The sequence below is a fragment of the Symphalangus syndactylus genome, chromosome 14, assembly GCF_028878055.3.
Source record: "Symphalangus syndactylus isolate Jambi chromosome 14, NHGRI_mSymSyn1-v2.1_pri, whole genome shotgun sequence".
NCBI lineage: Eukaryota > Metazoa > Chordata > Mammalia > Primates > Hylobatidae > Symphalangus > Symphalangus syndactylus.
In genome coordinates, this window is record NC_072436.2 from 85,099,095 (window position 1) to 85,114,240 (window position 15,146).

At 39.4% G+C, this 15,146-nt stretch overlaps 1 protein-coding gene across 14 annotated transcripts in view; it reads left to right on the top strand.

The window, feature by feature from the left end:
* Positions 1-15,146, top strand: part of PPP4R3B (protein phosphatase 4 regulatory subunit 3B) — an 82,251-nt gene that overhangs the window by 15,175 nt on the left and 51,930 nt on the right. For all 14 annotated transcript variants that reach the window (XM_063618001.1, XM_063618006.1, XM_063618004.1 and 11 more), the window contains 2 exons: positions 883-981; positions 6,512-7,135. In XM_063618001.1, coding sequence (XP_063474071.1) covers positions 883-981; positions 6,512-7,135 — 723 coding nt within the window. The remainder of the gene's footprint in view (positions 1-882; positions 982-6,511; positions 7,136-15,146) is intronic.

Sequence of the window (15,146 nt, forward strand, 5' to 3'; positions counted from 1 at the left end):
CTTAAACTATCCTAACTCAAACAAAATGGATAGGTGCCTTAAAAGAGGTTGATGATGATATAAGTACAAATGAACTAGATAATGGTTAAATTTACATTTGCTGCTAGTGTAAACTGTCAACCATGCGACAAAGCAGAAACAATGATGTAATAGATCTGACAAGAAGTTACCCCTCTCAAAAAGTTCAGTTATTACAAAGATAATTTTTTTTTACTTTTTTTTTTTTTGAGACAAAGTCTCGCTATTGTACCCCAGGCTGGAGTGCAATGATGCAATCTCGCTCAGTGAAATCTCCACCTCCCGGGTTCGAGCGATTCTCCTGCCTCAGCCTCCCGAGTAGTTGGGATTACAGGCGCCTGCTACCATACCCGGCTAATTCTGGTATTTTTAGTAGAGATGGGGTTTCAACCATGTTGGCCAGACTGGTCTCAAACTCCTGACCTCAGGTGATCCGCCTGCCTCAGCCTCCCAAAGTGCTGGGATTACAGGTGTGAGCCACCGTGCCTGGCTCACACCTGTAATGGTTGGAAGGTGTGATGGAATGTAGATGGAATGGAATGTAGATGGTTGGAATGTCTTTGTTACAGTTTTGGCCAAGAATGGCTAGCCTTTTTATAAATATTATTTGAGTAACATGAGTCAGAGCCTACTAACCTGTTTTAATATTTTTTGTTTTAGAAAATTGCTCAATGTCATTTTTAGTATCAAAGCTACTATTGTATTGCCAATATATTACTAATAATGCCAATCAGATATACATTAATTACTCATATCGGGACATATGTCATTGCTGTGTTGTTTCCAGTCCTCTTGATTTCTATTTATACTTTATAGATATCTCTTTTCTAGTATGATGATGTAGAAATATTTATTTTTAAACAGGATACATTAATTGTTTGGTCAGAAGCAGAGAACTATGATTTGGCTCTGAGTTTTCAGGAGAAAGCTGGCTGTGATGAGATCTGGGAAAAGATTTGTCAGGTAAGTTTCTTTTTATAATATTTAACTTAATGTTTGCATCTTTTCTTGAATTTTTGTTTCCTTTTTACTTCAAACATATGTGTTAGGATGTGGAGAGATAGTGTCTTAATGTGAGACTTGATAATCTAACTTGAAATTTTTTATATTCTACAGCAAATTATTTTACTTTAAGTTTTTAAAAACAACTTTGTCATAGTTTTGTTTTACCACTTTAGATTTTGATAACATATACTCATAATTAATACCTTATATTATAAAATGGCAAGTACTTTAAACAAACCAAAAGAAGATTAAGTAATTAAGTCAAGCTTTTAGATTAAAAACATAAATATTTGGTCATATGTTTGCCTAATGTTTATGCATACTGTACCAGGCACTAATGATCAACAGTATTCATGACTTCAGTTTATGTGGAACTTAGAGTGTAGCAGGCAGGATATATAGAATATGTGGTAACTCTTTTTTTATTTTTTTTTTTGAGACGGAGTCTCGCTCTGTCGCCCAGGCTGGAGTGCAGTGGCGCAATCTCGGCTCACTGCAAGCTCCGCCTCCCGGGTTCACGCCATTCTCCTGCCTCAGCCTCTCCGAGTAGCTGGGACTACAGGCGCCCGCTACCACGCCCGGCTAATTTTTTTGTATTTTTAGTAGAGATGGGGTTTCACCGTGGTCTCGATCACCTGACCTCGTGATCCGCCCGCCTCGGCCTCCCAAAGTGCTGGGATTACAAGCGTGAGCCACCGCGCCCGGCCTGAATATGTGGTAACTCTTAAGTAACTAGAATTTTTTTAAAAGAAACCTTTTATTTTAGAACAGTTTTAGATTTACAGAAAATGTAACTATAATGCAGAAGACAAACATCTCTTATTTAGAACTAGGATATTGATTTATATATCTGCTAGAACATAAATTTATATGGTAGATAATTTATTCCAGTGATTACTATATTAGATTATACCTTGTCCCATCCTACTACCCCACCCCTATATGTCAACACCTACTTTTTAATACATGTTCTTGGATATAAATGTATTTGTCGGCCGGGCGCGGTGGCTCACGCTTGTAATCCCAGCACTTTGGGAGGCCGAGGCGGGCGGATCACAAGGTCAGGAGATCGAGACCACGGTGAAACCCCGTCTCTACTAAAAAATACAAAAAATTAGCCGGGCGTGGTGGCGGGCGCCTGTAGTCCCAGCTACTCGGAGAGGCTGAGGCAGGAGAATGGCGTGAACCCGGGACGCGGAGCTTGCAGTGAGCCGAGATTGCGCCACTGCACTCCAGCCTGGGCGAAAGAGCGAGACTCCGTCTCAAAAAAAAAAAAAAAAAAAAAAAAAAAATGTATTTGTCCATCCGGACGCAGTTACTCACGCCTGTAATCCTAGCGCTTTGGGAGGCCAAGGCAGGCGGATCACCTGACATCAGGAGTTCGAGACCAGCCTGGCTAACACGGTGAAACCTCATCTCTACTCAAAGTACAAAAATTAGCTGGGCGTGGTAGCGCATGCCTGTAGTCCCAGCCACTAGGGTGACTGAGGCAGGAGAATAGCTGGAACCTCTGAGGGAGGTTTCAGTGAGCCAAGATAATGCCATTGCACTCTAGCCTGAGCGACAGAGTAAGACTCTCTCTCAAAAAAAAAAAAAAAAAAATGTATTCGTCCTAGAAATTTTTGTGGAAATTTGTTTATTACTGTTTTCACTTAGGTAGTTCAGGAGGTCTCCAAGAGCACTCTCAATTTCCATAATTCACTGGAAAGACTCACAGAATTCAGCAAAGCTGTTATACTCACAGTTACAGTTTATTATAGCAAAATGATACAGATTCAAATAACCAGTGGGAAAAGGTGCATAGGGCAGGGTCTAGGAGAGTTTCAGGCTTGAGCTTCCAATTCTCTCTCCTGGTGGAATCATGCAGACAGCACGCACTTCTCCCAGCAGTGATATATGGCAGCAACTAGGTAAGTTTACCCAAACCTTCGTGTCCAGGGTTTTCATTGGGGATTAGAGTTTACGTAAGCATGGATGACCACCTGTGTGGCTGACCTTATTCCAGCACCTCCAAAGGTCAAGAATATCTTGTGGTCCAAGGCCCCCACCACATACCACATTGTTAGCATAGTATGTCTGGCATAGGTGAAGGCCCCCAGGTAAACAACACTATTATGAAGCAGGATATTCTGAGTGCTTAGAGTTTACCTCTCTGGAGCTAGATAAGGGCCAAACTTTTCCTTTGGCAAGGTCAGTCCTTTACTGCACAGGCCACTCCTTGACCAAGACTGTCTTACACCAAAATGATCATATTTGTGTGAGCATCTACATTTAGCATAGGATTTATATCACAGATAGAGAAATAATATCAGTATGAATATATTAGCATTTGGGGCAAGTGTGGAGTAGAGATAGGTTTAAAGAAACAACTAACTTTTCCTATAAAACCATGTCATACCTTTTGTATTTTTGTACTGCTTTGATTTCTTATTTCTCTCCTTGATCTGCAGATTGTACCTTATGATAAACTTGTACAGAACTGTATACCATAGAAACTGATAGTCAGCAAAATCCAGCTTTTTGTCAGTCTAGTGATTTTTTTCTCCTTAGGTTCCAGACCATGATTCTGTAGGGCCAGTGACTTTCATTTTTCTTAGTTTAGTTTAATTATTCAAATAACTGCAGTATGGGCCAGTGATTTTTCTATCAGCATTACATCCTCAAGAAGCTTTAACTCAGTCTCCCAATACATTTGATCATCATTATCAGTGTTATAATATTTATATAGATAAGGTAGTTGGATCAACAATACTAGTATTACTCTATATCACAGTATGGTAGTAGATGTAACCTGAAAAGTAAGAATTGGTAGATTCTAGCACATTACTGGAATCCCACGTAGTCATTAACAGTTGGTCTGGGACCAGGCGCAGTGGCTCACACCTGTAATCCCAGCACTTTGGGAGGCTGAGGCAGGAGGATCACGAGGTCAGGAGATCAAGACCATCCTGGCTAACATGGTGAAACCCCATCTCTCCTAAAAATACAAAACATTAGCCGGGCATGATGGTGGGCACCTGTAGTCCCAGCTACTTGGGAGGCTGAGGCAGGAGAATGGCATGAACCCAGGAGGCGGAGCTTGCAGTGAGCCGAGATCACGCCATTGCACTCCAGCCTGGGCTACAGAGTGAGACTCTGTCTCAAAAAAAAAAAAAAAGAAAAAAACAGTTGGTCTGGTTCATCATCATATTGTATGACAAAACGTCTCCCAGAGCAGTGTCACTCTTCGAAGCTTACAGGCTCTCATTTGACCTTGTCAGGTTTTAAGAGGAGGGGTGGTCTTGGCAAACCTATTGCTTCACCCTTCCAGGCATCTGTTATAACTGAGCCAAGAGACAATGTCATCTCTTGCCTTCAGCCTTTCTTGAGGCATCACTGCTTTTTTTTTTTTTTTTTTGAGACATGGTCTGGCTCTCCCCAGGCTAGAATGCAGTGGTATGATCTAAGCTCACTGCAACCTCTGCCTCCCAGGCTGAAAGGATTCTCTCACTTCAGCCTCCCTAATAGCTGGGACTACAGGCACGTGCCACCATGCCTGGCTAATTTTTGTATTTTTTGTAGAGACGAGGTTTCACCATGTTGCGCAGGCTGGTCTCGAACTCCTGAGCTCGTGATCTGCCTGCCTCAGCCTCCCAAAGTGCTGGGATTACAGGCATGAGCCACAGCGCCCAGCTTAGGCACCAATGTTAATACTGAATTTTCCTTGTTACAATACTCATTTTTTCTTGTTTTTTCCTTCTTTTACTGTTTCTCCTTTCCATTTGTCATTTTTTTTTAATTTTATTTTTTTTCTTTGTCATTGATTTTTATTCAGACTTTTGCACCTTTGGAAGGGATATTAGATATAGCCACTCTGATGGTCCAGCAAAGTTAACTCTTTACTGTACAACTCAGTACTCTACTTAAAATCTATGCATGTTGCTGAATATATGTTTAGTTTTTTGCTCCTAACTACTGCATGATATTTCACAAAATCATATCTCATGTTTTACTTTTTCAGTTCTGGGAAGTCATTGCCGATCTTTGAAAGAACAATTTCGATTTCAATAAGCGCCATATTACTTATTTCTTAACTGCACCCCCCCCACCCACCTTTTTTTTTTTTTTTTTGAGACAGAGTTTCGCTCTTGTTGCCTGGGCTGGAGTGCAGTGGTGTGATCTCGGCTCACTGCAGCCTCCGCCTCCCGGGTTCAAGCAGTTCTGCTGCCTCAGCCTCTCGAGTAGCTGGGATTACAGGCATGCGCCAGCATGCCCAGCTAATTTTGTGCTTTTAGTAGAGATGGGGTTTCTCCATGTTGGTCAGGCTGGTCTTGAACTCCCGACCTCAGGTGATCCACCCACCTTGGCCTCCCAAAGTGCTGGGATTACAGGCGTGAGCCACCACCCCTTATAATGAGAAAATAGAACAAAAAAGCTTCCCTGAAAAAGTTTGATGGTTCAGATAGTTCAGAGTGTCTTAAGGGGAATGGAGAATGATGAAATAGAAGGAAGCATTGGAGAGAAATAAGTTATAAAAACAAGAGCAAAGATAATTTTTATACGTTTAGCTTTGAGAAAGTGTAAGTTTAGAAGTACATATGGAAATGTTAACCTTAGGAAATGGTATGGACATTTCCTTTGAAATGAATGAAGGAAATGTGCGAAGGTAAGTTGTGAGATGGAGAAATATTAGAGAAAGTTGAGTACTGATGGGCTTTTTATTCAAAGGAAGCCTCTTCTGAGACTTAAAGGTGAAGGTAATGTTTGAGAAGTTGGAAAGTGAAAAAAATATTTAAAGCAGCAGCTGTAAGGGATGACGATAGGATTATAGACTAGAGAATTTTTATTGAAAAACCCTATTGATAGTGTGGATTTATTGTGAATCCATACAGCAGAGTTCATTGGCTGTCTTTGAGATGTTATGATCAGATTGTGTTGTAGTAATACAATCCCAAAATTTCAATGGCTTGTCACAACAAAAGTTGATTTCTCTTTAATGCTGTTTGACCAATAGGGGAAGGGGCCCTACTCATGAGAGTCATTCAAGGACCAAGCTGAAAGATAATTCATTTTATTTTATTTATTTTATTTTAATTTTTTATTTTATTTTTTGAGACAGAGTCTTGCTTTGTCTCCCAGGCTGGAGTGCAGTGGTACGATCTCAGTTCACTGCAACCTCCACCTTCCAGGTTCAAGCGATTCTCCTGCCTCAGCCACCTGAGTAGCTGAGATTACAGGCGTATACCACCACACCTGGCTGATTTTTGTATTTTTAGTAGAGACGGGGTTTCACCATGTTGCCCAGGCTGGTTTTGAACTCCTGACCTCAAATGACCCACCTGCTCAGCTACCTAAAGTGCTGGGATTACAGGCGTGAGCCACCGTGCCTGGCCTAGACTTCACTTTTAATTAGTAGTGACTAGCCAGGCATTTCCAAATGATTTGATTTCCAAAATTTTGAATTATTTTATATTTTAAGGTAATTAGCTGTATACTTGGATATTTTTAGGTTCAAGGTAAAGACCCATCAGTGGAAGTCACACAGGACCTCATTGATGAATCTGAAGAAGAACGATTTGAAGAAATGCCTGAAACTAGTCATCTGATTGACCTGCCCACGTGTGAACTCAATAAACTTGAAGAGATTGCTGACTTAGTTACCTCAGTGCTTTCCTCACCTATCCGTAGGGAGAAGCTGGCTCTCGCCTTGGAAAATGAAGGCTATATTAAAAAACTATTGCAGCTGTTCCAAGCTTGCGAGAACCTAGAAAACACTGAAGGCTTACACCATTTGTATGAAATTATTAGAGGAATCTTATTCCTAAATAAGGCAACTCTTTTTGAGGTAATGTTTTCTGATGAGTGTATCATGGATGTCGTAGGATGCCTTGAATATGACCCTGCTTTGGCTCAGCCAAAAAGACATAGAGAATTCTTGACCAAAACTGCAAAGTTCAAGGAAGTTATACCAATAACAGACTCTGAACTAAGGCAAAAAATACATCAGACTTACAGGGTACAGTACATTCAGGACATCATTTTGCCCACACCATCTGTTTTTGAAGAGAATTTTCTTTCTACTCTTACGTCTTTTATTTTCTTCAACAAAGTTGAGATAGTCAGCATGTTGCAGGTAAGTAAAAAGATATTCTTCACAATTCCATTTTTCAGATATTTAGTTCCCTTAATAGTTCAAGCTGGTGTTTGTACCCTCTATTTTTTGAAATATTTATTTTGTTTAAATGTACTATTAAGTACATTTAAAGTAAACAAAAGTAATTGGGACTTTATATCTTGTGGTTTTAGTGCAACCTTTTATTTGTTTGTTTTTTTGAGTCGGAGTCTCTTTCTGTCGCCCAGGCTGCAATGCAGTGGCGCGATCTCAGCTCACTGCAACCTACACCTCCCAGATTCAAGCAATTCTTCTGCCTCAGCCTCCCAATTAGCTGGGACTACGGGTGTGCATTGCCATGCCCAGCTGATTTTTTGTATTTTTAGTAGAGAAGGGGTTTCACTGTGTTGCCCAGGCTGGTGTTGAACTCCTGAGCTCGGGCAGTCCGCCCGCCTCAGCCTCCCAAAGTGTTGGAATTATAGGCTTGAGCCACCGCACCTGGCCCAGCCTTTTATATTTTTAAGTAGCCTGTGTTTTAGCTTTTTATACAATTTAGTATTTGTGTTTCTAAAATTGAGGTAGAATATACATAACATAAAATTCACCATTTAACATAAAAAAAAAATATTTATTTTTTGAGATGGAGTTTCACTCTTGTTGCCCAAGCTGGAGTGCAGTGGCATGATCTCGGCTCACCGCAACCTCTGCCTCCTGGGTTCAAGTGATTCTCCTGTCTCACCCTCCTGAGTAGCTGGGATTACAGGCATGTGCCTCCACGTCCGGCTAATTTTGTTTGTTCGTTTGTTTGTTTTTGAGGCGGAGTCTTGCTCTGTCGCCCAGGCTGGAGTGCAGTGGCGCGATCTCAGCTCACTGCAAGCTCCGCCTCCCGGGTTCACGCCATTCTCCTGCCTCAGCCTCCCGAGTAGCTGGGACTATAGGCGCCCGCCATCACGCCCAGCTAATTTTTTGTGTTTTTAGTAGAAACGAGGTTTCACCGTTTTAGCCAGGATGGTCTCGATCTCCTGACCTTGTGATCCACCCGCCTCAGCCTCCCAAAGTGCTGGGATTACAGGCGTGAGCCACCGTGCGCAGCCCAATTTTTTGTATTTTTAGTAGAGGGGGGTTCTCCATGTTGGTCAGGCCAGTCTCGAACTCCCAACCTGAGGTGATCCACCTGCCTCGGCCTCCCAAAGTGCTGGGATTACAGGCATGAGTCACTGTGCCCGGCCAGTTTTAACAATTTTTAAGTGTACAATTCATTGGCATTAAGTATATTCGCAGTGTTATGCAGCAGTTACCACTATCCATTTCCAGAACTTTTTCATCATCCCAAACAGAAACTCTGAACCCATTGAACAGTAACTCCCCATATTCCTTCCTAACCACTTTTAATAGTGGTTAAAATAGTAACCACTATTCTACTCTTTATGAATTTGCCTATTATATGTATCGATGTTGCAGCTATTTTTTATTATTATTATTTGAGACAGAGTTTCACTCTTGTTGCCCAAGCTGGAGTGCAATGGTGTGATTTCGGCTCATTGCAACCTCCACCTTCCAGGTTCAAGCGATTCTCCTGCCTCAGCCTTCCCAGTAGCTGGGATTACAGGCACGCACTGCCACACTCGACTAATTTTTTGTATTTTTAGTAGAAACAGGTTTCACCATGTTGGCCAGGCCAGTCTCAAACTCCTGACCTCAGGTGATCCGCCCGCCCTGGCCTCCCAAAGTGTTCGGATTACAGGCGTGAGCCATCACACCTGGCCAATGCAGCTATATTTAACCCTTCTCCTGTCTGTCTTGCGAATACTAGCCAGTAGTGCTTGGCTGCAGTGTTTACCTTGAGATAACTTTGCCACAAAATACCTAGCTTTTATTATTATTTTTGCATTGCTGTGGCATATTGACTGTGGAAACAAAAGACATCATTCTGTTTATAGCATTCTGGTTTTAATAGTGGCATTTTCATTTACAAAATATAGTAATTCTTAATCACTGAAAATGTCAAATCCTAGAAAACATAGCATTCCTGCACATGATATTGTCATTCTCGAACAGTTGTTGCCCGAAGATTCATTTGTTGAATCTGATTTTTTTTTTGAAAAAGACGAATCTGATGATTCAAACAATTCTGATGTTCTGTTTAGAAATAACTCCAAGAACAGTTTTTATATTTTATTTTCACCTCGAAAATCAGATTTACTTCGGCCTCAAAGAGCGTGTTTATGTAAAATTAAATGAGTCCTGGCAGCAAGCTGTGCATTTTTTTCTAAATGGGGAAAGGGTTAAAAGTATCTTTTCTTCCACTTTGAGAGATACTGTTATTATTGGGATGTATACGAGTATGTGGCTATTTGCTATATGAAGGTGATTTTATTGTCTCCTTGAGTTGCAAAATAGGAGTTTTATACTATATTTATCATGTTAATCCTTTACACCCTAACAGTATAGTAAGCATGCTTTTTAAGTACTTGTCTTACTTGTAACAGTAGACTATACTCAGCTTTCTGCATAACTGCTTTTGTTATTTCCATATCAATCACTAAGTTTATTGAGCAGCTACTATATACTTAGTGTTGTGGATCTCCGAGTATGGTTTGTGGACCTCTGGAAGTCCCTGAGACCCTCTTACAGGCATTTATGAGGTTTTCCTTTTTCTAGTTTGATGTTAGTGTGAGGCTGTGTTTTTTTTTCATGTACTTTTGCCTAAAGAACATATTGCAACAAACTGAATGCCCAAAAAGATAAATGAGTATCTAGTTGTCGTTTGTTAAGCCAGGTGTTGAGATTTGCAAAAATGTAAAAGGGGCTACTCTTTTTTCTAAAAGTTTAAAATTTTGGATCATATAGCTGTTTCTCTTAAAAAATAGGTACATAAACATAAAATGACTTAAAATGAATTCATAAATATTTTCACGAGTCTTGGTTTCAATTATAATTATAGTAAATATTGATGAACATAACCTGCATAATAAAAGCTCTTCAGGGTCCTCCATAATTTTTAAAAATTTATTTTATTTTTTATATACAGACAGGATCTCACTGTGTTGCCCAGGCTGGTCTCAAACTCCTGGCCTCAAGTGATCCTCCTCACCCTCCCAAAGTGCTGAGATTATAGATGTGAGCCACTGTACCTGGCCTCTGTGTAATTCTTAAGAATTTACGCCGGGTGTGGTGGCTCACGCCTGTAATCCCAGCGCTTTGGGAGGCCAAGGCCAGGAGGATCACTTGTGGTCAGGAGTTTGAGATCAGCCTGACCAACATGGCAAAACTCCATCTCTACTAAAAATACAAAAATTAGCCAGGCACGGTGGCACGTGCCTGTAATCCTAGCGACTCAGGAAGCTGAAGTGGGAAAATTGCTTGAACCCGAGAGGCGGAGGTTGCAGTGAGCTGAGATTGCGCCACTGTACTCCAGCCAGGGTGACAGAGCGAGACTGTCTGAAAAAAAAAAAAAATAAAAAGTTTAAAAGGGTCCTGATACAAATAATTGAGATTCTATCTCTGACTTAGTGCCTAGCTAATCGACTTCATTTTGCGACATTTCCCACCAATAGTCACCTATTATTGTTACTTTATTTTTTTGCATAGGATTTACTTTTCTTTCAGGTCATTTATTCACCTACCAATTTTTTGTTATTCCCCAATAATGAGTGTGGGGGAGGTTAGATGTACACATCAGGTTCTTTTTATAATATATAGGGCCTGTTTATTTTTAAACTGTAGTATACAATTCAGGGTGCTATTTCACTTGTTGACAGAAAAACATTTAATAGTCTTAGGAGATTGGAAATAGAGTCACAGTCTGTAGTTGATTAAAAGGGGACCCAGTAACAGAAGCTCATATGTAGCTTTCAAATGACTGTTTCTGTCTTCAGAAGGGTTTCCAAATTCATAATAGTAAATCGTAAATACTTTTTTATATTCAGAAAATAAATTATGTAAACTATAAATATTTGTAAAACTTTGTCATTTTATGTATTTTATAATAGGTTTATTTGTGAAGGCTATAATTACGTAAATCAAGTGCAGCTTTTTCTTTTTCTAAAAGATTTACTCATTTCTGCTTCATGAGATGCATTTCATGAAATAGCCAGGTTCTGTGAACTATCTGTTATTTACATAAGGTTTACTACTTAATTATGTCTTATGTGCCAGCAATGATGTTGAATTTTTTTTTTTTTTTTAATTTTAGATTCAGAGGGTACATAGGCTTATTTGTTACGTGGGTATTGCATGAGTAATGATGGAGACTGGGCTTCTAGTGTAGCCATCACCCAGATATTGAACACAGTGCCCAGTAGATAATTTTTAAACCTTCACTCTCCTCCCATCCTACCCCTTTTTGGAGTTCCCAGTGTCTGTTATCTCCATCTTAATGTCCATGTGTACCCACTTGTAAGTGAGAACATGCGATATATGATTTTCTGCCTCTGAGTTCACTTAGGATAATGGCCTCCAGCTCCATTCATGTTGCTACAAAAGACATGATTTCATTCTTTTTTAACATTTCATTTGTATTCCACAGTGTATATATACACCCCATTTTCTTTGTCTGATCATCTGTTGGTAGACACTTAGGTGGGTTCCATGACTTTGCTATCGTGAATAGTGCTGCGATCAACATACAAGTGCAGGTGTCTTTTTAATATAATGCTTTTTTTCCCTTTGGGTATGAATTGTGTTTTCAACTATGTGTGAAAAGGAAAGAAATAGGATTGTGGCCAGTGGTCTCTATTTTATTTTATTTTTTGTAGAGGTGGGGTTTTGCTATGTCGCCTAAACTGTTCTTAACTGGCCTCAAGCAATCCTAGTGCCCAGCCTTCCAAAGTGTTGGGATTACAGATGTGAACTACCACACCTGGCCCTACAGTGGCCTCTAAGCACTTATTTCCTAAAGTCTCACTCTGAGATTTCCATGTAGAAATTTTTGGTTAGGTAGTAGGTGTTTCTAGATACCTATCTGGGTATCTAGTACACTTACCTGTGGTTTCTTAAATGCTCATTAACTTGCTGCCGTGTGAGTTGTAGAAGGCAAGTGAATATGTAAGAATTTTATGTAACTGGGCCAAAGTGAGGTAGTGCAAAGGTCCTTATCATAAATCCTAGCCTAAATTAGGTTAATTAACTGAGAAATTATATGAAAGTACTTAGCATAGTCAGTGGCTCCTAGTACGTATGCTAATACATGTTGACAATATCTTAAGCATGATAGGGACATAAGACTTTAGTGACTCCAAATTTTCTAGCTAATTGCAGATCAAAATCCCCTGTGCCCAGAATTGAGCAACATTCTTTTAAAATATTTTAGAAGTTATTTATTTATTTATTTATTTATTTTGAGACAGAGTCTCGCTCTGTCACCCAGGCTGGAGTGCAGTGGCGCCATCTTGGCTCACTGCAGCCTCTGCCTCCCAGGTTAAAGTGATTCTCAAGCCTCAGCCTCCTGGGAGCTGGGATTACAGGCAGCAGCCACCATGCCTGGCTAATTTTTGTATTTTTAGTATAGACAGTTTCACCACGTTGGCCAGGCTGGTCTCGAACTCTCAACCTCAGGTGATCCGCCCGCCTCAGACTCCCAAAGTGCTGGGATTACAGGCATGAGCCACTGCCCCCAGCCAGAAATTAAATTTTTGAAAGCAAATAAAATGAGATTATTTCTGCACAAACAGCTGAAGAATAAGATCCTTTTCAGAACAAAGTTTTAATTTCTGTCCTTACTAGAAATGATGGAGGACAGGAATCTCAAATGTTGACATTTTAACACATTTACATATATTATATTATATACATATTTCCGCTATTCCACAGGTAAGAGTTAAGTTTAAAATTAGCCCAGCACGTGGTGGCGGGCGCCTGTAGTCCCAGCTACTCGGAGAGGCTGAGGCAGGAGAATGGCGTGAACCCGGGAGAAAGAGCTTGCAGTGAGCCGAGATCGCGCCACTGCACTCCAGCCTGGGTGACAGAGCGAGACTCTGTCTCCAAACAATAAAAAATAAATAAATAAATAAAATAAAATTAGCCCAGCAGGATTAGTGGTTTAGTTCTCTTTTTAACATATTTTGCAGATACTAAGGTTTTGGCACTGAAAGAGAAAAATTTCTAACTTCCCATCCTAGTTACAAATTAAATATGTAAAATCTTCAAATACTCTTTAAAAAACTGTTTAGAGTAATAGGGCTTTTCATTTTGTTTTTAGGATTTTTGTTTGGATTCAAGTACTGGACTTAATATATTAAATTTTATCTTACTAGATTTGGCTCATTCCAGCTTGTGTGTGTATCTTTTGCTTTAGTTTGATTCATACGTTTGAATCAACTTCAAACTTATGTTTGAAGTTTGAAATACTTGGGAACCTGTCCTGTGGTTTACTTAGTAGGAGTGACAAAAACCTCATTAATTATTTGGGAGGCCTGGATTCTAAATCCATCTATCACTAGCTACCCTCAGAAAAGTTCACTTTTTGGACCTCAGTCTCTTGAAATTTAAAATTGGACTTGACAGTCTCTGTAATGTTGCAAAATCTGATTTAATTCTAAATTTCTGTGTTTATATGTTTCTAAAAATGAATGGGTTCTGTTTTTTCTTTTGTTTGGCCTGTATTTATATTACTGCAAAGAGAAGAGTTTGATTTAGACTGTTTAGAAGCAACCTCTTTTTTTCCCCACAGTGTTTTTTTTATGTTATCCAGAAAAGCAGCCACACAAGTTTTGACTTAAATATATAGGTTTTCTTAAAACAAAAGCTGTTAAAACCAAATAGAAAAGAAAAACTAAAGAGATTAGTTTGATTACTTGGAGAACCAGAGATTTTGGAGTAAGTATTTCAACTATATGATAGGCTTTAAGTTATTGATTGTTTGCTTCCTTCATAAATATATTGGAACAGAGTGCTTTTATAGCTTAATGAATAATAGCCAGAGTAATGCTGGAAATCAGGAAAAAAATACTAGGAATACACATTCTCTTAATGGACTGTAATAATTGAGATTGCCTCTATCTGTAATATTTTATGCAGTTCTACTTATCAGCTCACAAGTACCGAAACATATAAGAAGAATTCAAGTGGGAAATTGCATTTATCAAGGAGTTGGAACTTTTTTCTTATGAAAATATTTTGAAAAAATTAAATTTTCAGGTAGTAAAGGATGAAGATGTAATCTACAACAGATGCAGGAAAATAGAAATTTATAAAAGGTGTGAATGGAGGTAAATATGTACTTACTCACCCTAACCTAAAATATTAAGACTAAAAGTATTTGGAAAAAGTAGGCTGGACATGGTGGCTCATGCCTGTAGTCCTAGCACTTTGGGAGGCTGATGTGGGAGGATTGCTTGAGGCCAGGAGTTCGATACCAGCCTGGGCAACAAAGTGAAACACCCCATCTCTACAAAAAATTTTTTAAAAAAAGCCAGGTATGGTGGCACGTGCCCGCGGTCTCTGTTACATGGGAGTCTGAGGGAGGAAGATTGCTTGAGTACAGGAGGTCGAGGCTGCAGTGAGCCATGTTTGTACCACTGTACTCCAGCCTGGGCAACAGAGTGAGACTCAAGAAAAAAAAAAAAGGGAAAACTAACTTGAGGGCTAAAAAAAGATTACATATGCATATAAACTCCCTCAAAAGATGGATGTTCAGGCTGCAGTGCATAAGGTCCAAAAGGAGTCAATGAAATACCAAAGGAAACACCATTCTGAGTCAGACTAGTTAAATGATTTATCTCCCAGTGTTTTGTCTTTGAGTAGCACCAATTGATTTTTAGTGGAAGAGCATGTTATACTCTCTGATTGTACCTAGTGGTTTCTATTCATTTTTTAAAAATATATGTTCCACCTTATTTCAAAAAGGATTTAAGGGATTGATACCACTTAATGGATGATCCTCAGTAATAAAAAGGACATATAGTTGGGGTATATCTTTTAAATGTTAGGATTTTATTTTACTATCAACTCTACAGATATTATTGTTACAAACTTTTAGAACATGTTACTTTAATGGAAATTACATTTCATAAAAATGAATTTTGAAGATAAC